The 27100-nt window shown below is 40.0% G+C and overlaps 1 protein-coding gene across 13 annotated transcripts in view; it reads left to right on the top strand.

Moving 5' to 3' along the window:
• The window catches only part of LOC139578331 (CUGBP Elav-like family member 5), a 372214-nt gene extending 347592 nt beyond the window's left edge, over nucleotides 1–24622 (top strand). For 7 of the 13 annotated variants that reach the window (XM_071405778.1, XM_071405773.1, XM_071405769.1 and 4 more), the window contains 5 exons: nucleotides 16575–16784; nucleotides 17248–17340; nucleotides 18283–18426; nucleotides 19874–20038; nucleotides 20310–24622. In XM_071405778.1, the coding sequence (XP_071261879.1) occupies nucleotides 16575–16784; nucleotides 17248–17340; nucleotides 18283–18426; nucleotides 19874–20001 (575 nt within the window). In that variant the 3' untranslated portion in view covers nucleotides 20002–20038; nucleotides 20310–24622. The remainder of the gene's footprint in view (nucleotides 1–16574; nucleotides 16785–17247; nucleotides 17341–18282; nucleotides 18427–19873; nucleotides 20039–20309) is intronic. The other 6 variants (XM_071405780.1, XM_071405779.1, XM_071405770.1 and 3 more) reach the window with 3 other exon arrangements.
• Nucleotides 24623–27100: the final 2478 nt, after the last annotated feature.

The following is a 27100-nucleotide window of genomic DNA, read 5'->3' as shown; positions in this document are numbered from 1 at the left end:
CTCACCATGGTGTGTGTTCTGGAACCCTGGTGTGTGTTCTGGAACCCTGGTGTGTGTTCTGGAACCCTGGTGTGTGTTCTGGAACCCTGGTGTGTGTTCTAGAGGTGGACACGCTTCAGTGTAAACTACAGTCTGCTGATGACCTTATTATTGAATCCAATGCGTTATTAATCCCAGCAAGAACAGATGGCTTTTCTTGAATTTCCAAAGACTACAATAAATATGAAATACATGTTTATTTAATAAATTAATTAATTCATTGGCGTTTGTGCTGGTAGGCAGCAGACTGGTGTATGTATGCAGCAGCAGACTGGTGTATGTACGCAGCAGCAGACTGGTGTATGTACGCAGCAGCAGACTGGTGTATGTACGCAGCAGCAGACTGGTGTATGTACGCAGCAGCAGACTGGTGTATGTACGCAGCAGCAGACTGGTGTATGTACGCAGCAGCAGACTGGTGTATGTACGCAGCAGCAGACTGGTGTATATCTGCAGCAGCCTCCCCTTTCACATGTCGACCAGCCCATTACTTATTTAGAGTTCATTGAAGGAACACATGACATTACTGGCAAGGCTGTCTGTTTAAGGGGGCTGAGAGTTTCTACAGCCATTCAGAGACTTTGGGACTAATGCTCTAAATAAGTGGAATAATTCATTGTAACGTCAAAGACATGCTTTCATATTCTTTAGTGATGCTGACCCTCTGGGAGTGGTTTAAATGTATGCATCAAGTTGGTCTCATGGACTCTTATCTTGATTCCATGCATTGCCACTATACTTAGATATGTCCCACAATTCAGCTGTGCCAAATATGCGGCCTAGACATCAACTATAAAAAGTGTGAGCCTCTATCTTGATAACCTTAGCCTAAATCTCTCTTTAAGAACTGGAGATGTGCATAACATATCAGTGGCTGATGACAGGTGCCTCACTAAATCCCGCAATGCAGTGCCTGCATTTCCATAGACCACAAACAGTGCCGTAAAGATTACCATTCAAAGCCTGCCTGATCTTGAGGTAAACGTGGAGCATTATCCTCTTTTGTAATGATCTGAATCACCTCTGTGCCCACCTACCTATCATTGTGCCATAAAAACACAACAACATCAATAAAGCTCATGTAGGACAGCCAAAAAAGTTTAGAGAGCCTCAAAGGTTAAAACCTTTTTACAGCTGTGGGCTAAATCAGTGTCACACAAAGTGATTATTGGTAGTCTTAAACAAATCTACTTTGAAATAAAAGTATACACCTCACACACATGGTTATGGGCTTTAAAAAAGAAAACACCTGTACCATTTGTATTTGTATTTATTATGGAGGCAGCAGCTACTCTTCCTGGGGTGCAGCAAAATTAAGGAAGTTTATAAAATTTAAAAAACATACTGTGTGCCCTCTGCCCCCTACTCCACCACTACCACATATATACAGTACAAAAATCCATGTGTTTGTGTGTGTATAGTGCGTATAATATTGTGTGTGTGTGTATGCATGTATCTGTGCCTATGTTTGTGTTGCTTTACAGTACCCGCTGTTCCATAAGGTGTTTTTTTTATCTGTTTTTTAAATATAATTGTATTGCTTGCATGAGTTACTTGATGTGGAATAGAGTTCCATGTAGTCATGGCTCTATTTAGTACTGTGTGCATGCCAAAGTCTGTTCTGGACTTGGGGACTGTGAAGAGACCTCTGGTGGCATGTCTCGTGGGGTATGCATGGGTGTCCGAGCTGTGTGTCAGTAGTTCAAACAGACAGCTCGGTGCATCACAACATGTCAATACCTCTCACAAATACAAGTAGTGATGAAGTCAATCTCTCCTCCACTTTGAGCCAGGAGAGATTGACATACATATTATTAATATTAGCTGTCTGTGTACATCCAAGGGCCAGCCGTGCTGCCCTATTCTGAACCAATTGCAATTCTCCTAAGTAATTTTTTGTGGCTCCTGACCACATGACAGAACAGTAGTCCAGGTGCAACAAAACTAGGGCCTGCAGGACCTGCCTTGTTGACAGTGCTGTCAAGAAGGTAGAGCAGCGCCTTATCATGGACAGACTTCTCCCCATCTTAGCTACTGTTGTATCAATATGTTTTTACCAGGACAGTTTACAATCCAGGGTAACTCCCAGCAGTTTAGTCACCTTAACTTGCTCAATTTCCACATTATTTATTACAATATTTTGTTGAGGTTTAGGGTTTAGTGAATGATTTGTACCAAATACAATTATTTTAGTTTTTGAAATATTTAGGACTAACTTATTCCTTGCCACCCACTCTGATATGAACTGCAACTCTTTGTTAAGTGTTGCAGTAATTTCAGCTGCTGTAGTAGCTGACATGTATAGTGCTGAGTCATCCGCATACATAGACACTCTGGCTTTCCTCAAAGCCAGTGGCATGTCATTAGTAAAGATTGAAAAAAGTAATGGGCCTAGACAGCTACCCTGGGGAATTCCTGATTCTACCTGGATTATGTTGGAAAGTCTTCAATTAAAGAACACCTTCTTTGTTCTGTTAGACAGGTAACTCTTCATCCACGATATAGCAGGGTGTGTAAAGCCATAACACATAAGTTTTGCCAGCAGCAGACTATGATCGATAATGTCAAAGGCCGCACTCAAGTCTAACAAAACAGCCGCCACAATTTATTTATCATCAATTTCTCTCAGCCAATCATCAGTCATTTGTGTAAGTGCTGTGCTTGTTGAATGTCCATCTCTATAAGCGTACTGAAAGTTTGTTGTCAATTTATTTACTGTAAAATAGTGTTGTATCTGGTCAAACACAATTTTTACCAGAGGTTTACTAAGGATTGGTAACAGGCTGATTGGTCAGCTATTTGAGCCATTAAAGGGGGCTTTACTATTCTTAGGTAGCGGAATGACTTTTGCTTCCCTCCAAGCCTGAGGGCACACACCTTCTAGTCTTAAATTGAAGATGTGGCAAATAGGAGTGGCAATATCGAATGCTATTATCCTCAGTAATTTTCCATCCAAGTTGTCAGACCCCGGTGGCTTGTCATTGTTGATAGACAACAATACTTTTTTCACCTCTTCCACAGTAACTTTACGGAATTTAAAATTACGATGCTTGTCTTTCATAATTTGGTCAGATATACTTGGATGTGTAGTGGCAGCATTTGTTGCTGGCATGTTATGCCTAAGTTTGCTAGTCTTGCCAATGAAAAAAATCATTAAAGTAGTTGGCAATATCAGTTGGTTTTGTGATGAATGAGCCATCTGTTTCATTGAATGATGGAGCTGAGTTTGCCTTTTTTCCCAGAATTTAATTTAAGGTGCTACAAAGCTTTTTACTATCATTCTTTATTTCATTTATCTTGGTTTCATAGTGTAGTTTCTTCTTATTTTTATTCAATTTAGTCACATGATTTCTCAATTTGCAATAAGTTTGCCAATCGGTTGAGCAGCCAGACTTATTTGCCATTCCTTTTGCCTCACCCCTCTCAACCATACAATTGTTCAATTCCTCATCAATCCACGGGGATTTAACATTTTTTACAGTCATTTTCTTAATGGGTGCATGCTTATTAGCCACTGGAATAAGCAATTTCAGTTTCTGTTTGCTCCTCATTACACACCATGGACCAACAGATATTCTTTACATCAATAACATAGGAATCACTACAAAACTTATTGTATGACCTCTTATACAGTATATTAGGCCCAGCCTTTGGAAGTTTGGTTTTCCTAGATGGCTATTGGCTATTATATTGTGATCACTACATCCGATGGATCTGGATAACGCTTTAGAGCACAATTCTGCAGCATAAGCGAAGATGTGATCAATATATATTGATGATTTCATTCCTGTGCTGTTTGTAACTACCCTGGTAGGTTGACTGATAACCTGAACAAGGTTGCAGGCACTGGTTACAGTTTAAAGCTTTTTCTTGAGTGGGCAGCTTGATGAAAGCCAGTCAATATTTAAATCACCCAGAAAATATACCTCTCTGTTGATATCACATACGTTATCAACCATTTCACAGTTGTTATCCAGATACTGACTGTTAGCATTTGGTGGTCTATATATGTCAGATTTAGTCTTTATATACAATACCGTTCAAAAGTTTGGGGTCACTTAGAAATGTCCTTGTTTTCCATGAAATATAGTCAAGACGTTGACAAGGTTATAAATAATGATTTTTAATTGAAATAGTAATTGTGTCCTTCAAACTTTGCTTTCGTCAAAGAATACTCCATTTGCAGCAATTACAGCCTTTGGCAGACCTTTGGCATTCTAGTTGTCAGTTTGTTGAGGTAATCTGAAGAGATTTCACCCCATACTTCCTGAAGCACCTCCCACAAGTTGGATTGACTTAATAGGCACTTCTTATGTACCTTACGGTCAAGGTTCTCCCACAACAGCTAAATAGGGTTGAGATCCGGTGACTGTGCTGGCCACTCCATTATAGATAGAATACCAGCTGAATGCTTCTTCCCTATATAGTTATTGCATAGTTTGGAGCTGTGCTTTGGGTCATTGTCCTGTTGTAGGAGGAAATTGGCTCCAATTAAGCACCGTCCACAGGGTATGGCATGGCATTGCAAAATGGAGTGATAGCCTTCCTTCTTCAAGATCCCTTTTACCCTGTACAAATCTCCCACTTGACCACCACCAAAGCACCCCGAAAACATCACATTGCCTCCACCATGCTTGACAGATGGCGTCAAGCAATCCTCCAGCATCTTTTCATTTTTTCTGTGTCTCACGAATGTTCTTCTTTGTGATCAGAACACCTCAAACTTAGATGAGTCTGTCCTTAACACTTTTTTACAATCTTCCTCTGTCCAGTGTCTGTGTTCTTTTGCCCATCTTAATCTTTTATTTTTATTGGCCAGTCTGAGATGTGGCTTTTTCTTTGCAACTCTGCATCTCAAATCTGTTGACGTTGAGACTGGTGTTTTGCGGGTATTATTTAATGAAGCTGCCAGTTGAGGTCTTGTGAGGCGTCTGTTTCTCAAACTAGACACTCTAATGTACTTATACTCTTGCTCAGCTGTGCACCGGGGCCTCCCACTCCTCTTTCTATTCTGATTAGAGCCAGTTTGCACTGTTCTGTGAAGGGAGTAGTGCACAGCGTTGTATGAGATCTTCAGTTTCTTGGCAATTTCGTGCATGGAATAGCCTTAATTTCTCAAGAATAGACTGATGAGTTTCAGAAGAAAGGTCTTTGTTTCTGCCCATTTTGAGCCTGTATTCGAACCCATAAATGCTGATGCTCCAGATACTCAACTAGTCTAAAGAAGGCTAGTTTTATTGCTTCTTTAATCAGAACAACAATTTTCAGCTGTGCTAACATAATTGCAAAAGGGTTTTCTAATGATCAATTAGCCTTTTAAAATGTTAAACTTGGATTAGCTAGCACAACGTGCGATTGGAACACAGGAGTGATGGTTGCTGATAATGGGTCTCTGTACGCCTATGTAGATATTCCATAAGAAATCTGCCATTTCCAGCTTCAATAGTCATTTACAACATTAACAACGTCTACACTGTATTTCTGATCAGTTTGATGTTATTTTAATGGACAAAAAATTTGCTTTTCTTTCAAAACAAGGACATTTCTAAGTGACCCTAACTTTTGAACGGTAGTGTACATCACAGAAGACTGAAATGTAAGCAAAACTGTTTGACAAAGAAACACCGGATTTTTGCTTTATGTTATTTTATATCATCTTTATTAATTATGAAAATATGAAAAATATGAATAACATTCCACCCATGAGGCCAAAGAGGGTGCTTTTGGTCATTGACTGCAGGAAAGGGCCACGGGGAGTTCTCTGAAAACAATGAAACATCCATTTGATCAACAGATGTAAAGCATTTCAGCTTGATGGCGCATAAGCAGCCGGCCAGATGGTTGACTTGATTAGAGCATGTGTCCTTACAATGATACATGATGATGCTTATTGAAAATAATGTTCAGCAGGTGCACTTCCTGAGCTACAAAAGAAATCAAAATGAAACGGTAAAAAAAGATGTACCGATCCCAGGGGACAGATAGGGGGAGGGGTGTGAAAGGAAAATGGCAGTCAAGAGTGCTTTGTTAGGTCAATCACATGAGCAGGAAGTGTATAATCAAAGTCACATAATGTTATGTTCCAGAGCGCTGCACTACATGGGCTGAATGCATATGTTCCATGTAGGGCCCTGCCTAACCGCACTCCCATTCAATTCAGCCCTGACTGTGTCATTGATGAAAGTGGGTTTAGATTGGGGTCAAAAACATGATGCAGGACAATTCCACAAAGTGATTAATGCCACAGCTGAAGCTAATGAGCTGTTTGACATAGTGTTTGTGACCACCTGAAGGACTCCGTGCAGCACTACACCTCAGTGGGAATGGCTGCCTGGCTGCCTGACTGGGCTGCCTGCCTGTCTGACTGACTGGGCTGCCTGCCTGCCTGCCTGGGCTCAGGGCTGCTTCACCTTGGGTTGCTGTGTGTCACATTAGCCATGGGATTCCAGCTCAGACAGAATCCCCCCTTTGGCACAAGCCCCATTTGTCCTCCCAGGGTTGCTGCATACAGACCACGACACTGAATCACATTTTATAAAATATCTACCATATAAAGACTCACCATCATCTAAAATAGAGCTCCTTTTTTTAGGCTGGACTTCATCACATTACAATGGATAGGATTGTAATGTTCAGTAGCAACATTTTGTAGATTTCTTGCTAACTTAATCTACACCAAGACCGTTTTACCTTCACATTTGAACAACTAGATTATATACGATTATATACGATTGCACCTAGTTTTTTAAATCAACGAAATGAAAACATCAGTTATGAATGCTTATTTCTTGCTTCACTAAGAGACTGTCCTTGTGTACATAATGACTGTGGTCCTCTCCAATATGGGTCCAGTGCTCCTTGTTGATTTGATTGCATAATTAGCATAATACATACTTATTTTGCATATGGCTGGCCTCTTTCTCAGTGCAATCATAATAGGGTGTAAATCCACAATTTTCCCAAAGAATAGACTGCAATAATGTAAATGTAATTACGCTTTCATAGCATAAAACCAAGTGGACTATGTAGTAGAGTCACTTCATGGCATAATAACTGTAGAAAGCTGACAGATAAGACAGAGTTGTGTAATATAAGCAATCTCTTGACCCATAGCATCCTATTACACATTCTGGAGTACAAAACAACATGTCATTATTTTGGGCCAATGCCTTCAGTAAACAGGCATATGTATATTCACATGCTTGTGTGTGCTTTGCAAATGAATATGATTTTCACAATGCGAGGCTATATGTACACTGGAGTATAAAATGAAATGTTTTGTTATGTATGGCACCATATGGAGAACAATCTTTGTCATGCTCAAGCTAGAAAGACATTTACTGAGGCCTGCTCCTAATATCTGAGCAGTAGGTTATGTGATGTTATGGGTGTGTGAACAAAAGGAATATGAGGCTAAATGAAATCATGTTCTCAGTATATTCTTCACAATCCCACCTGTCCATAGCGAAGTACTTATTGTATACCAAAGGTTTGAGCAGTTTCACCCCCCAGAGATATACACTGAGTGTACAAAACATTTGGAACATCTTCCTAATATTGAGTTTTACCCCCCCCCCCCCCCCCCCCTCCACACACACCCCTTTTGCCCTCAGAACAGCTACAATTTGTCAGGGTATGGACTCTACAGGTGTCGAAAGCGTTCCACAAGGATGCTGGCCCATGTTGACTCGTCAGCTGTCAGAGCAGCTTACCGATCGCTGCAGCTGTACACAGCCCATCTGTAAATAGCCCATCCAACCAACTACCTACCTCATCCCCATATTTGTTTTTCTGCTCTTTTGCACACCAGTATTTCTACTTGCACATCCTCATCTGCACATATATCACTCCAGTGTAAATTGCTAAATTGTAATTACTTTGCCACTATTGGCCTATTTATTGCCTTACCTCCTTACTTCATTTGCACACACTGTATACAGATTTTTCTATTCTGTTATCGACTGTACAATTTTTTGTCCCATGTGTAACTCTGTGTTGTTTTTGTTGAACTGCTTTGCTTTATCTTGGCCAGGTCGCAGTTGTAAAATGAGAACTTGTTCTCAGATGGCCTACCTGGTTAAATAAAGGTAAAAAAAAAAAAAGCTTCCCACAGTTGTGTCAAGTTGGCTGGATATCGTTTGGGTGGTGGACCATTCTTGATACACACGGGAAACTGTTGAGAATGAAAAACCCAGCAGTGTTGCAGTTCTTGACATGGACCGGTGCACCTGGCACCTACTACCATACCCTGTTCAAAGGCACTTAAATATTTTGTCTTGTCCATTCACCCTCTGAATGGCACACATGCACAATCCATTGTCTCAAGGCTTAGAAATTATTATTTAACCTGTCTCCTCCCCTTCGTCTACACTGATTGAAGTGGGTAACATGTGACATCAATAAGGGATCATAGCTTTCACCTGGATTCACCTGGTCAGTTTATGTCATTGAAAGATGTTTTGTACACTCAGTGCATTGGTGTCAATATAGGTGTCAATAGGTGTCAATATATTGGTGTCAATATAGGTGTTATCTCTCTCAGAGATATATACTGGTGTTTATGAAAGGCCCAAAAGATTGTCAAAGACTCCAGCCACCCAAGTCATAGACTGTTCTCTCTGCTGCTGCACGGCAAGTGGTGCCGATGCACCAAGTCTGGAACCAAGAGGACCCTGAACATCTTCTACCCCCAAGCCATAGGACTGCTAAATAGTTAGTTAAATAGTTAACCAAATACTGTAGCTACCAGGACTATCTGCCTTGACTCTTTTTGCACAAACTTTTTTTATTCATCACATACATTGCTGCTACTCTTCACTATGTCACTTTATTCCTAGTTATGTGTATATATCTACCTCAACTACCTCGTACCCCTGCACATTGACTCAGTACTGGACCTCCTTGTATATAGACAAGTTATTACCTCGTACCCCTGCACATTGACTCAGTACTGGTCCTCCTTGTATATAGACAAGTTATTACCTCGTACCCCTGGACATTGACTCAGTACTGGTCCTCCTTGTATATAGACAAGTTATTACCTCGTACCCCTGCACATTGACTCAGTACTGGTACCCCTTGTATATAGTCAAGTTATCATTGACTCAGTACTGGACCTCCTTGTATATAGACAAGTTATTACCTCGTACCCCTGGACATTGACTCAGTACTGGTCCTCCTTGTATATAGACAAGTTATTACCTCGTACCCCTGGACATTGACTCAGTACTGGACCTCCTTGTATATAGACAAGTTATTACCTCGTACCCCTGGACATTGACTCAGTACTGGTCCTCCTTGTATATAGACAAGTTATTACCTCGTACCCCTGGACATTGACTCAGTACTGGACCTCCTTGTATATAGACAAGTTATTACCTCGTACCCCTGCACATTGACTCAGTACTGGTCCTCCTTGTATATAGACAAGTTATTACCTCGTACCCCTGCACATTGACTCAGTACTGGTCCTCCTTGTATATAGACAAGTTATTACCTCGTACCCCTGCACATTGACTCAGTACTGGTACCCCTTGTATATAGTCAAGTTATCATTGACTCAGTACTGGTCCTCCTTGTATAAAGCCAAGTTATCGTTACTCATTGTGTATCTATTACTACTTTTATTACTACGTGTTTTACTTTTCTATTATTTCTCTATTTTCTTTCTCTCTGCATTGTTGGGAAGGGACCTTTAAGTAAGCATTTCACTGTTAGTCCACACCTGTAGATGCATGTGACGAATTAACTTTGATTTAAGCTGAGTAGTGTTAATTATTTAAAGCTATTTATTTCTCTATTTATATCTGTACTCTCTCACATTACACGTGGTGGACATGGCTACCTGCTGCTGTCTCTCCTCCATGATACACTGGGCTCTCCCTGGCCCCAAGGTCCACCAGTGCCGCCCAACCAGCACAATCTCCCAACCTGTGACTTCTATAATCTCCTTTCTCTGGGCTCTTATCCCACACTGCATCTGCCTGCTGACCCTGAGGCACACGGCGGCCGCCACCCACTGCTAAGCCTTGGAAAATGAATTTGCCTGATGATGGAGAGGCTGCATTATGGCGCTGTACAGTAGAGTGCGTGTGGTCTGCCAGACTGGCTGTCTGAGCCCTCAGAACGGGGAGCAGCAGTCTCCTGGGGCCCCGCAAGAGAATGGGCCAGAGCTGCAGACTAATTCATCACAGGTCGGCAGAAAACAAGCAATTGCAGGGAGCTTAAACAAAGAAATGGTGCAAAAGACACAAAAGCTCTCACCGGGACCCAGGCAATTCCCCTGGTCACAGCGGTTGGCTGCATGAGTGTCAGGTTAAAGAAGGATTTTTAAGCCTTGAGACAATGAATTGTGTATGTGTGCCATTCAGAGAGTGAATGGGCAAGACAAACGATTTAACTGCCTTTGAACGAGGTATGGTAGTGGGTGCCAAGCTCACCAATTTGAGTGTAACAAGAACTGCAACGTGCTGGGTTTTTCACGCTCAACAGTTTCCCGTGTGTATCAAGAATGGTCCACCACCCAAAGGACATCTAGCCAACTTGACACAACTGTGGGAAGCATTGGAGTCAACATGGGCCAGCATCCCTGTGGAACGTTTTCGACACCTGTAGAGTCCATACCCTGACCAAATGAGGCTCTTCTGAGGGCAAAAGAGGTGAGGGGTGGGGGATTGCAACGCAATATTGGGAAGGTTTTCTTAATGTTTTGCACACTCAGTGTATATCTCTGAGAGAGAAAAGGGGGTGAAACTGCTCAACATTTGATATAGATACTTTCAATTGCACTAGTGGGATTATGAAGAATATACTGAGAACACAATTTAATTTAGCCTCATATTACTTTTGTTTTTACTTTACTTCTTTGTTTCTCTATAGAGGCTCTTTATTTCTCTATAGAGGTACTTTACTTCTCTAGAGAGGCTCTTTATTTCTCTATAGAGGTACTTTACTTCTCTAGAGAGGCTCTTTATTTCTCTATAGAGGTACTTTACTTCTCTATAGAGGCTCTTTATTTCTCTATAGAGGTACTTTACTTCTCTAGAGAGGCTCTTTATTTCTCTATAGAGGTACTTTACTTCTCTATAGAGGCTCTTTATTTCTCTATAGAGGTACTTTACTTCTCTAGAGAGGCTCTTTATTTCTCTATAGAGGTACTTTACTTCTCTAGAGAGGCTCTTTGCTTCTCTATAGAGGCTCTTTACTTCTCTATAGAAGCTCTTTACTTCTCTATAGAGGCTCTTTGCTTCTCGATAGAGGCTCTTTACTTCTCTATAGAAGCTCTTTACTTCTCTATAGAGGCTCTTTACTTCTCTATAGTGGCTCTTTACTTCTCTATAGAGGCTCATTACTTCTCTATAGAAACGATTTACTTCTCTATAGAGGCTCTTTACTTCTCTATAGTGGCTCTTTACTTCTCTATAGAGGCTCTTTACTTCTCTATAGAGGATCTTTACTTCTCTATAGAGGATCTTTACTTCTCTATAGAGGCTCTTTACTTCTCTATAGTGGCTCTTTACTTCTCTATAGAGGCTCTTTACTTCTCTATAGAGGCTCTTTACTTCTCTATAGAGGCTCTTTACTTCTCTATAGAAACGATTTACTTCTCTATAGAGGCTCTTTACTTCTCTATAGTGGCTCTTTACTTCTCTATAGAGGCTCTTTACTTCTCTATAGAGGATCTTTACTTCTCTATAGAGGATCTTCCCTTCTCTATAGAAGCTCTTTACTTCTCTATAGAGGCTCTTTACTTCTCTATAGTGGCTCTTTACTTCTCTATAGAGGCTCTTTACTTCTCTATAGAGGCTCTTTACTTCTCTATAGAGGATCTTTACTTCTCTATAGAGGATCTTCCCTTCTCTATAGAAGCTCTTTACTTCTCTATAGAGGCTCTTTACTTCTCTATAGTGGCTCTTTACTTCTCTATAGAGGCTCTTTACTTCTCTACAGAGGATCTTTACTTCTCTATAGAGGATCTTTACTTCTCTATAGAGGCTCTTTACTTCTCTATAGTGGCTCTTTACTTCTCTATAGAGGCTCTTTACTTCTCTATAGAGACTCTTTACTTCTCTATAGAGGCTCTTTACTTCTCTATAGAGGCTCTTTACTTCTCTATAGAGGCTCTTTACTTCTCTATAGAGGCTCTTTACTTCTCTATAGAAGCTATTTACTTCCCTATAGAGGCTCTTTACTTCTCTATAGAGGCTCTTTGCTTCTCTATAGAGACTCTTTACTTCTCTATAGAGGCTCTTTACTTCTCTATATAAGCTATTTACTTCTCTATAGAAGCTATTTACTTCTCTATAGAAGCTCTTTACTTCTCTGTAGAGGCTCTTTACTTCTCTATAGAAGCTATTTACTTCTCTTTAGAAGCTATTTACTTCTCTATAGAGGCTCTTTACTTCTCTATAGAGGCTCATTACTTCTCTATAGAGGCTCTTTACTTCTCTGTAGAGGCTCTTTACTTCTCTATAGAGGCTCTTTACTTCTCTATAGAGGATATTTACTTCTCTATAGAAGCTCTTTACTTCTCTGTAGAGGCTCTTTACTTCTCTATAGAAGCTCTTTACTTCTCTGTAGAGACTCTTTACTTCTCTATAGAGGCTCTTTACTTCTCTATAGAAGCTCTTTACTTCTCTGTAGAGGCTCTGTACTTCTCTATAGAAGCTCTTTACTTCTCTGTAGAGGCTCTTTACTTCTCTATAGAAAATATTTACTTCTCTATAGAAGCTCTTTACTTCTCTATAGAGACTCTTTACTTCTCTATAGAGGCTCTTTACTTCTCTATAGAAGCTCTTTACTTCTCTGTAGAGGCTCTTTACTTCTCTATAGAAGCTCTTTACTTCTCTGTAGAGACTCTTTACTTCTCTATAGAGGCTCTTTACTTCTCTATAGAAGCTCTTTGCTTCTCTATAGAGGCTCTTTACTGCTCTATAGAGGCTCTTTACTTCTCTATAGAAGCTCTTTACTTCTCTGTAGAGGCTCTTTACTTCTCTATAGAAGCTATTTACTTCTCTTTAGAAGCTATTTACTTCTCTATAGAGGCTCTTTACTTCTCTATAGAGGCTCATTAGTTCTCTATAGAGGCTCTTTACTTCTCTGTAGAGGCTCTTTACTTCTCTATAGAGGCTCTTTACTTCTCTATAGAGGCTCATTACTTCTCTATAGAGGCTCTTTACTTCTCTGTAGAGGCTCTTTACTTCTCTATAGAGGCTCTTTACTTCTCTATAGAGGCTCTTTACTTCTCTATAGAGGCTCTTTACTTCTCTGTAGAGGCTCTTTACTTCTCTATAGAAGCTCTTTACTTCTCTGTAGAGACACTTTACTTCTCTATAGAGGCTCTTTACTTCTCTATAGAAGCTCTTTGCTTCTCTATAGAGGCTCTTTACTTCTCTATAGAGGCTCTTTACTTCTCTATAGAAGCTCTTTACTTCTCTGTAGAGGCTCTTTACTTCTCTATAGAAGCTATTTACTTCTCTTTAGAAGCTATTTACTTCTCTATAGAGGCTCTTTACTTCTCTATAGAGGCTCATTACTTCTCTATAGAGGCTCTTTACTTCTCTATAGAGGCTCTTTACTTCTCTATAGAGGCTCTTTACTTCTCTATAGAAGCTCTTTACTTCTCTGTAGAGGCTCTTTACTTCTCTATAGAAGCTCTTTACTTCTCTGTAGAGACTCTTTACTTCTCTATAGAGGCTCTTTACTTCTCTATAGAAGCTCTTTACTTCTCTATAGAGGCTCTTTACTTCTCTATAGAAGCTCTTTACTTCTCTGTAGAGGCTCTTTACTTCTCTATAGAAAAGATTTACTTCTCTATAGAGGCTCTTTACTTCTCTATAGAGACTCTTTACTTCTCTATAGAAGCTCTTTACTTCTCTGTAGAGGCTCTTTACTTCTCTATAGAAAAGATTTACTTCTCTATAGAGGCTCTTTACTTCTCTATAGAGACTCTTTACTTGTCTATAGAGGCTCTTTACTTCTCTATAGAAGCTCTTTACTTCTCTGTAGAGGCTCTTTACTTCTCTATAGAAGCTCTTTACTTCTCTGTAGAGACTCTTTACTTCTCTATAGAGGCTCTTTACTTCTCTATAGAAGCTCTTTGCTTCTCTATAGAGGCTCTTTACTTCTCCATAGAGGCTCTTTACTTCTCTATAGAAGCTCTTTACTTCTCTTTAGAGGCTCTTTACCTCTCTATAGAAGCTATTTACTTCTCTTTAGAAGCTATTTACTTCTCTATAGAGGCTCTTTACTTCTCTATAGAGGCTCATTACTTCTCTATAGAGGCTCTTTACTTCTCTGTAGAGGCTCTTTACTTCTCTATAGAGGGTCTTTACTTCTCTATAGAGGCTCTTTACTTCTCTATAGAGGCTCTTTACTTCTCTATAGAAACTCTTTACTTCTCTGTAGAGGCTCTTTACTTCTCTATAGAAAATATTTACTTCTCTATAGAGGCTCTTTACTTCTCTATAGAGACTCTTTACTTCTCTATAGAAGCTCTTTACTTCTCTGTAGAGGCTCTTTACTTCTCTATAGAAAAGATTTACTTCTCTATAGAGGCTCTTTACTTCTCTATAGAGACTCTTTACTTGTCTATAGAGGCTCTTTACTTCTCTATAGAAGCTCTTTACTTCTCTGTAGAGGCTCTTTACTTCTCTATAGAAGCTCTTTACTTCTCTGTAGAGACTCTTTACTTCTCTATAGAGGCTCTTTACTTCTCTATAGAAGCTCTTTGCTTCTCTATAGAGGCTCTTTACTTCTCCATAGAGGCTCTTTACTTCTCTATAGAAGCTCTTTACTTCTCTTTAGAGGCTCTTTACCTCTCTATAGAAGCTATTTACTTCTCTTTAGAAGCTATTTACTTCTCTATAGAGGCTCTTTACTTCTCTATAGAGGCTCATTACTTCTCTATAGAGGCTCTTTACTTCTCTGTAGAGGCTCTTTACTTCTCTATAGAGGCTCTTTACTTCTCTATAGAGGCTCTTTACTTCTCTATAGAAGCTCTTTACTTCTCTATAGAGGCTCTTTACTTCTCTATAGAGGCTCTTTACTTCTCTATAGAAAAGATTTACTTCTCTATAGAGGCTCTTTACTTCTCTATAGAGGCTCTTTACTTCTCTATAGAGGCTATTTACTTCTCTATAGAGGCTCTTTACTTCTCTATAGAAGCTCTTTACTTCTCTATAGAGGCTCTTTACTTCTCTATAGAGGCTCTTTACTTCTCTATAGAGGCTATTTACTTCTCTATAGAGGCTATTTACTTCTCTATAGAGGCTCTTTACTTCTCTATAGAGGCTATTTACTTCTCTATAGAGGCTATTTACTTCTCTATAGAGGCTCTTTACTTCTCTATAGAGGCTCATTACTTCTCTATAGAGGCTCTTTACTTCTCTATAGAGGCTCATTACTTCTCTATAGAGGCTCTTTACTTCTCTATAGAGGCTCTTTACTTCTCTATAGAGACTCTTTACTTCTCTATAGAGGCTCTTTACTTCTCTATAGAGGCTCTTTACTTCTCTATAGAAACTATTTACTTCTCTATAGAGGCTCTTTACTTCTCTATAGAGGCTCTTTACTTCTCTATAGAGGCTCTTTACTTCTCTATAGAAACTATTTACTTCTCTATAGAGGCTCTTTACTTCTCTATAGAGGCTCTTTACTTCTCTATAGAAACTATTTACTTCTCTATAGAGGCTCGTTACTTCTCTATAGAGGCTCTTTACTTCTCTATATAGGCTCTTTACTTCTCTATAGAAACTATTTACTTCTCTATAGAGGCTCTTTACTACTCTGTCTTTACCGAGGTGGTCCCCAGGGGCCGTTTCTCAGCGAGGGCTGATGCTCCACCATGGAGCTTACTTTCAAAGTAGCCACCATCCATATTGAGATCCTCCTCAAATAGACTCATTCACATTACACCCAAGATTGCACATTTTCAACAAGAGGCTGGTTTTAAAGGATCATCCAATTCTATTCGAACCGTGAAACATCCTGCAACCATGTGTGTGTGTGTGTGTGTGTGTGTGTGTGTGTGTGTGTGTGTGTGTGTGTGTGTGTGTGTGTGTGTGTGTGTGTGTGTGTGTGTGTGTGTGTGTGTGTGTGTGTGTGTGTGTGTGTGTGTGTGTGTGTGTGTGTGTGTGTGTGTGTGTGCTTATTCATGGTGTGTCAAACTATTGGATATTTTTCATGATGTTTAAAGAGGGTAGGAGTCTATGTTTTGCTCTCCCTGTCCACTCTGAGCAAATCTTTCACTGTAATCTCCTCTATCTCTCAGGATTTTACTGGAGTTGCATAATGGTTTCCTCATCCTGTTCATACTCAGAGCCAGCAGGGTATCTCGGAAACACAACAGACAGGCTCATTTTTTTACAGGGTCCCAGTTTTCCAGCGGGATGTCTCACCACCAGCGCCTGCTATGTAACAGTCCTTGTGATGGAGGGAAAGGAGGTGTAGTGAGCAAAATTGTGTATGTGTGTATGTGTGGGTATATATATGTGTGTGGGGGGTAGTCTGAAAAAGTATAAATGTCCTTGTCTCAGCAGGCCTCAGCTCGCCACCAGCCAACATTACCACTCCCAACATCGTCACTCCCATCGTCAATGGCTTCACGGGTATCCCCCACCATCAGCACAACGGACATCCCGCCGTTGAGACCATGTATACCAACGGTCTCTCGCCCTACTCCACCCAGAGCCCCACCGCCGCAGACACCCTCCAGCAAGCCTTCACCGGAGTACAGCAATACACAGGTATTGTACACATCGAGAAGTAGAGCAATACACAGCACAGGTACTGTGCACACTGACCCGAGCCCTTAAGCCCTGACCCAGACTGAGAGAGATGTGCACTAATATGGTGCAGGAGTAAAATCAGGGATGTGTTGGTGTACCATGGAGCAGAATGGCTACTGTATCTTTACAGGTGCATATTATTTTGCAATGCAACATTGAATGACAAACTACATAACTGACAGCATATACACAGCATACCTGACCGAAAACAAGAGAGATACTGTATTGAGACGTATAGAGATCTATATGAGATATACCAATACAAAGTGTGTGTGTGTGTGTGTGTGTGTGTGTGTGTGTGTGTGTGTGTGTGTGTGTGTGTGTGTGTGTGTGTGTGTGTGTGTGTGTGCGTGCGTGCGTGCGTGCGTGCGTGCGTGCGTGCGTGCGTGCGTGCGTGCGTGCGTGCGTGCGTGTGTTACAGCTATCTACCCAGCCGGCACACTGACTCCCATAGGTCAGACTCTGCCTCAGCCATCACAGGTCATCCAGCAGCAGCAACAGAGAGAAGGTGAGGGTGAGAGAATAATATTTATATTTTACAATGCTATTGTAAATATTCACTTTTATTGCTTTATTGTCATATTTCTATATTCCAATTTACAGGTTTAAGAGTATTATGTTAAATACAATTGCATTTCATATTTTGTTATTACACTTTCCTAGTAATATTGTCCAGGTGTTATAATGCAGTGATTAAATGTTCTCATTTTGAAAGTTAAAGTGTTACATGGTACTCTGTACGCATAATGGTATTATCTGGGGCAAAACTAATCAATCATCATCATCTATGTGATGCAGGATGGACTTTGGCTTCAACCTTTTCCTAAAAGTAGACTACATGGAGATTACATTAGAGCATGTACAGTATTGGTTGATTGCATTGTGTAATCCATTGACTGGGTTCAAACACATTTCTAGTCACATCTCAGTCTGCTTAGCTGATTATGATGACAACTATGTGGGATGTCATGTCATTTTGGATTCACTATTTCTAAGTCGTTACCAATCTGTTTTTCCTCAAATAAGTATGCGTTTATTATTATTATTATGTAGGCCTTTGTGTTGATGAAATAGTCTGATTTCCACCATTGTTTGACTAGATTAGATGCTTGAATGAAGGCTTAATGCTGCCTCTGAACGTCTCCATCTAAACCAATCAGCAAGTCTCCACCTCAGTGATGTCATGGTGCCACACCATGCAAAATCAAATCAGTTGGAAAATGCACAAGTTGGAAGTTGGAAAATGCACAATTTGTATTTGTGGTGGTAAGCACAGTGTTATTATTTATAAATACTGTCACAGAACTCAGAACAAATGTATTTCTTTGCCACTCCATTAGTCGTGCTCCTCAGATCTGTTCCCTGACCAAGTGAGAAGCAACGGGTCTGCAGGCAGTGATACATAAAGCAGTAAATAGGTCTGATTGTGGTTTCCATGGTTTCTGTGTGTTCGCAGGGCCCGAGGGCTGTAACCTGTTCATCTACCACCTGCCACAGGAGTTTGGAGATAATGAACTCATGCAGATGTTTCTGCCTTTCGGGAGCGTCATCTCCTCCAAGGTCTTTATGGACCGAGCTACCAACCAGAGCAAATGTTTCGGTGAGTTTTTGCGATGTACTAGTTTTAAAGCTAGTTATAAATAGGTGGTCTATATTTGTTCTGTCAACCAATCAATTAAAACAGTTTCATGTATTGCAAACAAGGCAATGATAGTATGATTCCTGTGCTATTTCAACAAAAGTGAACTTTTTAAACAAATTGGTAGCCTATAATCCCTTTGTTATCTCAGTGGGGATGTCCTCAGAGCTTGAAAAGCGTTTATCTATCTGTTTACTACAAAAGCTTTGGAATAGGATGTATGTAGCCACAGAATCAAGATCACCACTCTGTAACCCCAATACCTGTCAATACCCAGGGTGCACTGGTGCTGATTCACACCCCAACCTGGATCTGGTCCCACTTGGCTCCACAGACCAGACCTGACTTTGGGCTTGAAAAAACAAAGTGGGGATGAAGGATGAAAAATGTGTCAAAGGACAATTATAGATCAGCATTTGTTTTCAGTTGAAGGAGCCGCACATCCCTGGGTAAAACTGATTTCTGCCATGCTCTCAGGGCGAACTTAATAACATAGAAATTCATAAAAGAAGACCTATTTGCAGTATTGACTAATACACTATGCATTTACAACATAATGTTAGGTCTGACAGGGCTGCTTTGTAGGGTAATTCATCTAGAAAGCAGGAAGAGGGTTAAACTCAGACTGATGGTGCATGGAGAACAGCTGACATGGAGAGCTCCCCTTAAAGGAGGTTTAAGTCCACATCCTTCCCTGTTATCTGTGGCACGGTTGGCTCGGGGTCCTCCTTTCATCCTCTCCTCCTCCCTCCCTCCCTCTCTCCCCCTTAACCCTTCCCTCTAATGGGGCATTATAGGCAGACACCTCCCTCCCATGTGGCAGGAGACCTGGGGAGGCTCCTGCTGTTTTTCATGGGTCATCGACTGTTGCTAATGACACTCTAGACACTGGGGAGTGCATCAACCGGAGCCACACTCCACTGCAGTTTCTGGTCACTTACTTTTAAGGCTTTATTCTTACACTTGATGGAAACAGGATGCTCAGCATGAGTTTGGGCTTGAGTGTCTAGGGCCGTACACATGTGCCTCTGCTTCGGCCTGTCTCTCTGTGTTCATCTGTGTGGGCTCTGCTTTGCTGTGCAAGTGGCACAACCACAAACGCATGCTCATTGATATATATTGAAGAGCGTTTGAGAGTGTTTGCACAAAGCTACATGGAGAAGCAAAATGGTTCAAATGACAGAAATTGTTATATATTGTTCAATATTGTTCAACATTACTTTTGTTCCCATCAAAATAAGAACTTTGATATAATAAATAGTCAAAGCATAATGCTATTAGATTGAGCAAGGGCATTGTTTGAAATCATTTCTCTGTTTCCTCATAATTCAATATTTCTTTGGCTACATTTTTGTATTGTACAGTTTTGGCTTTTAGGTTTATACACTTTGTGTCTTTTCTCCTATAGGGTTTGTGAGCTTCGACAACCCAGCTAGCGCACAGGCAGCTATTCAAGCCATGAACGGCTTTCAGATTGGAATGAAGAGGTTGAAAGTCCAGTTGAAACGACCGAAGGATGCCAGCCGCCCTTACTGACACAGCCTAGCCCTCAGTATTCACTGCAACAGCACAGGTAAGCCCAGTGGACTTTCTTATAGACTCAGACTGATAGAATGCCTGTCAACTAGAAATGGGAAAATCTATCATCATCATGATAGACACAGATTGACTGAATTGCAAATGTGGGCTGGCTTTCTCCAAACCATCACACTGATATCATGGGCAGAATTGAATAATTACAAATAACTGTAAAATCTATACCTCAAGAAATGTAATCTACATATCTAAATAACTTCAAAAGAAAGTAAGCTAGATCTAAACATGCTTTGATATTTGTTTTCTAGGTTTTGAGAAAACTGAAGATATCTTGGAGTTCAACTTTTTTCTTTGAAAACAAAAAAAAATGTTTTAAAAAACATCAACACGAGGAATTTTTGAAGACATATCAGCATTTACTTATGAAGAAGACATAGGGTACTGCGGAGGTGTGGAGTTAGCAGAAACTACACAGAAGGCTATAGGAGGAGGTGTGGAGTTAGCAGAAACTACACAGAAGGACTTCAACAACAACGCAACAAACGGCACAGTGCAAGACAGACTAGAGAAGTAAAAAATGGAAAAAAGATGTGAAACTCTTAACAACAGAACTTTTCTCGTTGAGACTTGAATTGTTAATTAAGCAACAAACAAACAAAAAGCAGCAACAACAAATAGATTTCTATATACGTATTATATACACATATATATAAAGAAAAAGGCGCTTGTGGCTTTTACTATACTGGACAAATGAGGGTTAACACTTGAAGATCAAGAAAAAGTGGTAAAAGAAGCTATTCTGTCCCACTGATGGACTTTCTTACTCTTTCCCTCTTTCTCTAATTCTCTCACCATCTTTAAGCAAGCGCAGAACTATGGCTTTCTCGGGTCACTGAGGTTTCCATTAGCTACAGTACATCTGAAAATATTTCACCCCTAAGGGACCAAAGGACCAAACATTTGTATTGTTCTAAACGGTAATATATACTATATTGATTCTAATACTGCAAACTACAATTAATAATGTTACAAGTTAAAACTTAAGAAGAAACTTACTAGCTTCCGGTTGAAGGAGGAAAAAGGGTTTGGTTTATTTTCCTTTTACATTTATAGTTACTGGGTTTGAGAATATTTAAACAAAATATAAAAAATATAAAAATATTTTAAAAGCTATACTATTTTAGTGGACGTAGAATATGTGGATTAGAGATTTTTTCGGGCATGTTCAGATTTGCTTTTAGCAGTCATCCTTCACCCTTACATTCCAATTTTGCACTTTTCATTTTCGACATATCTCTCTCTAGTAACTTCTCTGGTTGGAGCAATAAGGCAACTCTGAGTAGTTGCACATGAAGCTCAACACAGTAGTGCCAAAAGATATCCTGTAAATTGTGTCAAACCAAACATTCAAGACATACAGTGTATTGAGCAATGTCTTCAATCATCTGCTGTTGTAGTCCTCTGTCAGTGCACTGCATTCCATCGTGATGTATTGTCATTGTGGACCCCCATCTTTTTCATTGCAGAAAAAGGCATTCCGTGTCAGGAAAAAGCCAGGCAGCATCATTAAAGCACTGACAATACAGTTAATCTGACCACTAAGAACAGCGGTAAAAGTGCCACCCAGTAGTGTGGATATGTAGTAGTAAAGAAGTGCAACACCTTTAACTGGTTAATAAAATATACAAATTAGCCTGACAATGGTTATAAAATTGCTATCCAAGCTGCGCAGGGCTTGCCGGGTCTTGCCCCCTTCCGCTGTCAACCTTCTCCAGCTGCTCTCTGCAGGGGGGGCCCTCCCCGCTCAAGCACATCTCTTTTTATAGGGACCATCAGTTTACGGGGACCTGAGAGCTAACGCGCATCATAATTAGGGTAATGCTAATATTGATCAGATGGAGAGCAACACTGCAGGGCAAAAGATGCACAATCAATTAACACACATGACATATATCTAATACATTCCTGGAATGGAAACAAATGGTTCTATGTAGCATAGCAGCAAACAATGAGGTCAAACGGAGGCCTGCCTGTTTGCTGTAGATGGGACTTAACTAAAGAGCAGATGCAGTCTTTCCATTGGGCACAATAGCACACTGAGAGGAGAGCTCTTTTACCATGAGGAACAGCTTGGCTTTAGCAGCCTTAGGAGGTCAAATTAATAGCAAAATGATCCATCAATTAGACTGCAGCAGGCTTGACTTTAAATGTAGTTACTGCAGCTGCTCGGAAGGGGAGTCAAAACCAGGAACACAAACTCTGCCACAGAGGGACAACACCAAAGCAGACTATTAGCCTGAACAACCAATACTGTGTTTTCTAGTAGTTGGCAACACATATGGCCAGATTGATTAGAAAAAGTGAACTGTTAAAGCAGTAGAAGTTACAATTCCAATTAAATATGAACATGGTTTACACTAATGATATGTCTGGGATGAAATTGGTTTGAAGATGTGTCTCTTCGGTGTAGTAGTAGTTCTACTCAATTCTATTCCCTTTTCTAATTTCCATCGCAAAGCTATTCTATTATCATACTCATTCTCCTCTGATGCCTATCCATCTCCCACTGAGAGGCATCTCCCTCCCTCTCTCTCTTTTCCTCTCTCTTTCCCTCTCTCTCTCCCCCCCTCTCCCCCCCCCCCTCTCTCTCTCTCTCTCTTGCTCTCTCGCTCTCTCCCTCTCTCTCTCTCTCTATCTCTCCTGTAGGTTGACAGAGTCCAGCCTAGCTTCTCTCTGCTCATTCTGCCTATTTAGTCACTGTTTTGTTCCACCACACATCCCGTCTGTCTGTCTGCCTGATGACTGGCAAATGGCATCTCTTGGGTTTGAATAACTGAGCAACAAACCAGAATGACAATTTGACTGAGCAAGTATTCCCTACCAGCATATATATTTAGTGCTCTCTGAAGAGTGCTGAATGTAAGCCTCAGCATTGAAACCAAATGGACAATGCATACTGAACTTGCCCACTGACAGCAACAACAGGCTAGAGTTCTTGTATGCTGTCACGGTGTTGTAATGCCTTTATCAACATCGGAGTTGCCAAATCTCAGTCGAATGCATTTATAAAGGGAAAACATCTATTTAATTCCTCCATCAGACATTAAAATGTGCAGATTCTATATCCAAAAAAGGGAGAAGCGGATGAAAGATGAACAATATTCATATGCAGCAGTGCAATTGGTAGTAGTAAATAGTAGTAGATTAAATGTTTGATGATGTTTTAGTAGGTGAAATAGTCGCAAATTATAGAACAAGATAGATTAAGAACATAATGACAAGGTAGGTATTTGAACACAGTCTTTTCATGAGTTACTGTGTTGGTTCCCTCCATTTTCCCTCCCCTGTCTGTACTTGGCACCTTAGGAAGCTGTTATATACAGACATGTGCCCCAAGGGTAGCTACTGGAGGGATTTTTACATTATTAAAATCGAATTAAATTCAACAGCTTGGGTAATACAAATTAAAGATGGCAACTGTGGCTGAAATGTAATTAGTTTGAGAAATGTGAGGTTATTTTTGTGGAGGGGGAAAAGTTTAAAGAGTACAATAATTGCGATGGAGGCGTGTGGATGGAGACTGTTTATATCAATTCCAGTATTATTTGCCCATTGTGCGCGAGTTTACAGGTGCTGTCCTATCTGATTTGGAGGCAACACTAGTAATTCTCATTGCACTAACTAAAATTGAAACGACGTGCTTGAGCCAGTGAAATGTTTTACACTGTTTTCATTCTCGCAACATTCTGCCATGTTCAAACTTTGTCATTCCATCTCTCCAACCATGATGCTCACTCAATATCTGAGCATGCTCAATAGGGGGGCTGGGGGGTTAAAGATTATAATAATGGTACTAGCTACTTGCTTTAACAATATTATTATTTACCTATGGTTTGAATGCTAAGGATAGTAGCTTATTATTAATATGAAATCTGTATATTATGGAAAATCAGCACAGGTCCTTTCTTTGGGTGGGTTGAATGGGTGGAATGGGGAGGGAGGGGAGGGTTTTTGCTTCATAAAGATGTTAAACCTCTGGTTTCTCAGCACAAAGCATACAAAACTATATGACAAAAGTATTGAATCTGTTTAGTAGACTTTATTGACATGTTATAGGGCAAGGGAAACATTTCAGTGCTATTCTCTTAACCTGGACCAGAACAATGCTGTTTACAGTTTTTAAAAAATTCAAGAGGAGAGCACCACCTATCTGAATGATGGGCTCAGTACAGCATGGTTAACTGAAATGGAAAGCAGTACCTTTTTATAAATAATAAATCAATTAAAATATGTGTTCTTTAATAGCCTGAGAAACCAAACGTTTTTCCCCTTGTTGACATTTCTTGAATACTTGCTGCTTAGATTATTTCATATTAATTATTAAGGATTTAATGGTTTTATAATTATTTATTTGATCAGGTAAGAAACTTGATATGTAAATGTATTTATTAATCTATTTCTTTAATTGTTTATTTACTGATGTATTTATTTAATTCATAATTTATTTAATGTATTTCTTTTATTGTTCTGTTACGATAAAGTATGTATAAAAGGAAATGCTTATTGGGGCTTTTCTCTTTCTCTCCTTTTTTTCAATTTTACAATAAAATTTCAAACTGGATGTTGCATTCTCAGATGTGTAATAAATGCATAACTACACCACAGAAAAGGGGAGTCGTTGCACAAACAGCCATTTCAGGTGTCCATCCCTGTGTATGTCTATGGGTATAGGGTAATTGAGTGTGCTGAAATGGCCATTATCACTGATTGCCTTATGCCCTTTCAGCACATTACCAGCAGTACCAATCACATGCAATCTCTAGGGCAACACCTCCAAGACCTTCCGTAAACAAACTCGTGATAATTCATTGGAAAATATCTGATAGGAGTCTGTTCTAGAATTCACAGTGTAGCATAGAGCCAGGCAGTAGGGGAAATGTATCCATTTTATACTCCTATAGAAACCTAATGAGGCAAGGTGTAGAGTGATTGAAATGACCTGTCATCCTAAAGACTGAGGGCCCAGTGCTCTGCTATTTAATAGGTTACCTCTGATGGTATGGTTATTGGAAATTATATATTTTAAGGCCAATTTTGATGGGTAACAAAAACCAGAGGGAATGATGCTACATTTTCATCGACCACGTATATTTATGGAGGGATATTGGGCAGGAACCGTCGAAATGATTGCGTTACAAATAAAGAAACTCAGAAAACATAAATACTGTACACACATTATGCTATCAGTGCAATGAATATAAATCATGGCAGCTGCACGAACAGATAGCACCTTCATGCAATACTGACAAAAAGTACAGTATATCCATGAAAATATACCATGTCTTAGGTAGACACAGGAAAACAAACAAATATGTTATCACTGACTTGACAAATTGGCCTGTGTAGTAAAAATCTAAAGATAGGCTATTTAGTGACAGAAACAGTATGGCTGTGACACTACAGTAATGAATGGAGGAAGAACATTTTAAAGAGCAGTGGGAAAAGGGAGGACAAAAAAAGTAGAGCCACTGGCTCATGAAATAAATTGGCCCAATTATAATAAAGTGTGGCTCTTGGTCAGTGTGCAAGCCCGGCAGTTCATCTTTATTACAATCAAGTTAATGAAAATCAATCCCCCTCCTGATAAACTCTTATCTCCACAGCCTTTGCGCACCCCGTGTGCAGGGACATAATAAATTAGGGTAATATTGCCTTTGATGAGGGAGTGAATTGCAAATTATTGTAACTTTCCAAGATTTATGATGCAGATGCCGAGTGGGTTTTTTCCAGGCACTGGGATGCAGAGGTGCCATTTGTTAAAAGTTTAGTGACACAGCCTCATAACAGAACTATACACAACTGTCCAGGTAATCTCTACTGTGTATTGCCTTACTGTACAGCAGTGCAACTACCACTGCAATGGCATGAATTACCTATTGCATAGGATGAAGGAACATCCTTTTTATTTTACACAATACAGTGAATAGAATGCACAACAGGCCTGCTGAAAGACACAACCCAGGGGAGGGTATACAGCAACATAAGCGGCTGCTTAGAGTTGTACATCAGCAGTTTTTCTCTTGCTATGTCAGTCACTAATCAGGTTTCCATCCACACGTTTTCTCTTGCTATGTCAGTCACTAACCAGGTTTCCATCCACAGTTTTTCTCTTGCTATGTCAGTCACTAACCGGGTTTCCATCCACACTTTTTCTCTAGTTATGTCAGTCACTAACCAGGTTTCCATCCACAGTTTTTCTCTTGCTATGTCAGTCACTAACCAGGTTTCCATCCAGTTTTTCTCTTGCTTTGTCAGTCACTAACCAGGTTTCCATCCACAGTTTTTCTCTTGCTTTGTCAGTCACTAACCAGGTTTCCATCCACAGTTTTTCTCTTGCTTTGTCAGTCACTAACCAGGTTTCCATCCACAGTTTTTATACGAGTAAAGTCACACCGTATTAAAAACAATCACGACAGCTGTGATGGAAACAGCAAGTTTCGGTACAATTTTATAAATGGCGACAGATCATTTTTTCCTTCAACATGGTGGGAACTTTTTGTGTATTTAAAATGTATTATGAGAGGAAATGGCGGTGGGAATGCCTTTTGCACAAATGTTGATATAATAACCAACATATCGAAGTAAACTTGGAGTCACGTGATGATATGCTCTGTGGTCCTGCCATTATCAATTAAATGTATTCATAAAGCTTTTTGACAAAGCTATTGGTAGAGTTGAAAATGTGATTTATTTTAATCCGCAGCAATTCAGTTTGGTGGAAACATACCACTGGTGGGAAAATTCACATATTTTCTTTTTGCGGATTTTATAACAATGGCAATAAAATCTGTCGCCAATTGGATGGAAACCAAGCTACTGACAGACACTCAATTAGTCATGTCAGGTAACAATTTTTTGATTGGTATTTAGTCTAGCCAGTTATCTAAACTTGTAGAAATCATGGCCGAATACCAACCGGTCATGCAGGGCATGTGTCCAAAGGCCCTGACCTCCAGGGGGCCCATATTGATTTTGTTGGTCATTGTCACTCAAATATCATATTAACATGGCATTAGCAGGGTTGGGGAGTAACTGATTA

Source organism: Salvelinus alpinus, chromosome 6 (genome assembly GCF_045679555.1).
Source record: "Salvelinus alpinus chromosome 6, SLU_Salpinus.1, whole genome shotgun sequence".
Classification (NCBI taxonomy): Eukaryota; Metazoa; Chordata; class Actinopteri; order Salmoniformes; family Salmonidae; genus Salvelinus; species Salvelinus alpinus.
The sequence above is the reverse complement of the archived record's forward strand: the minus strand, read 5'-3'. Positions and strand labels throughout refer to the sequence as shown.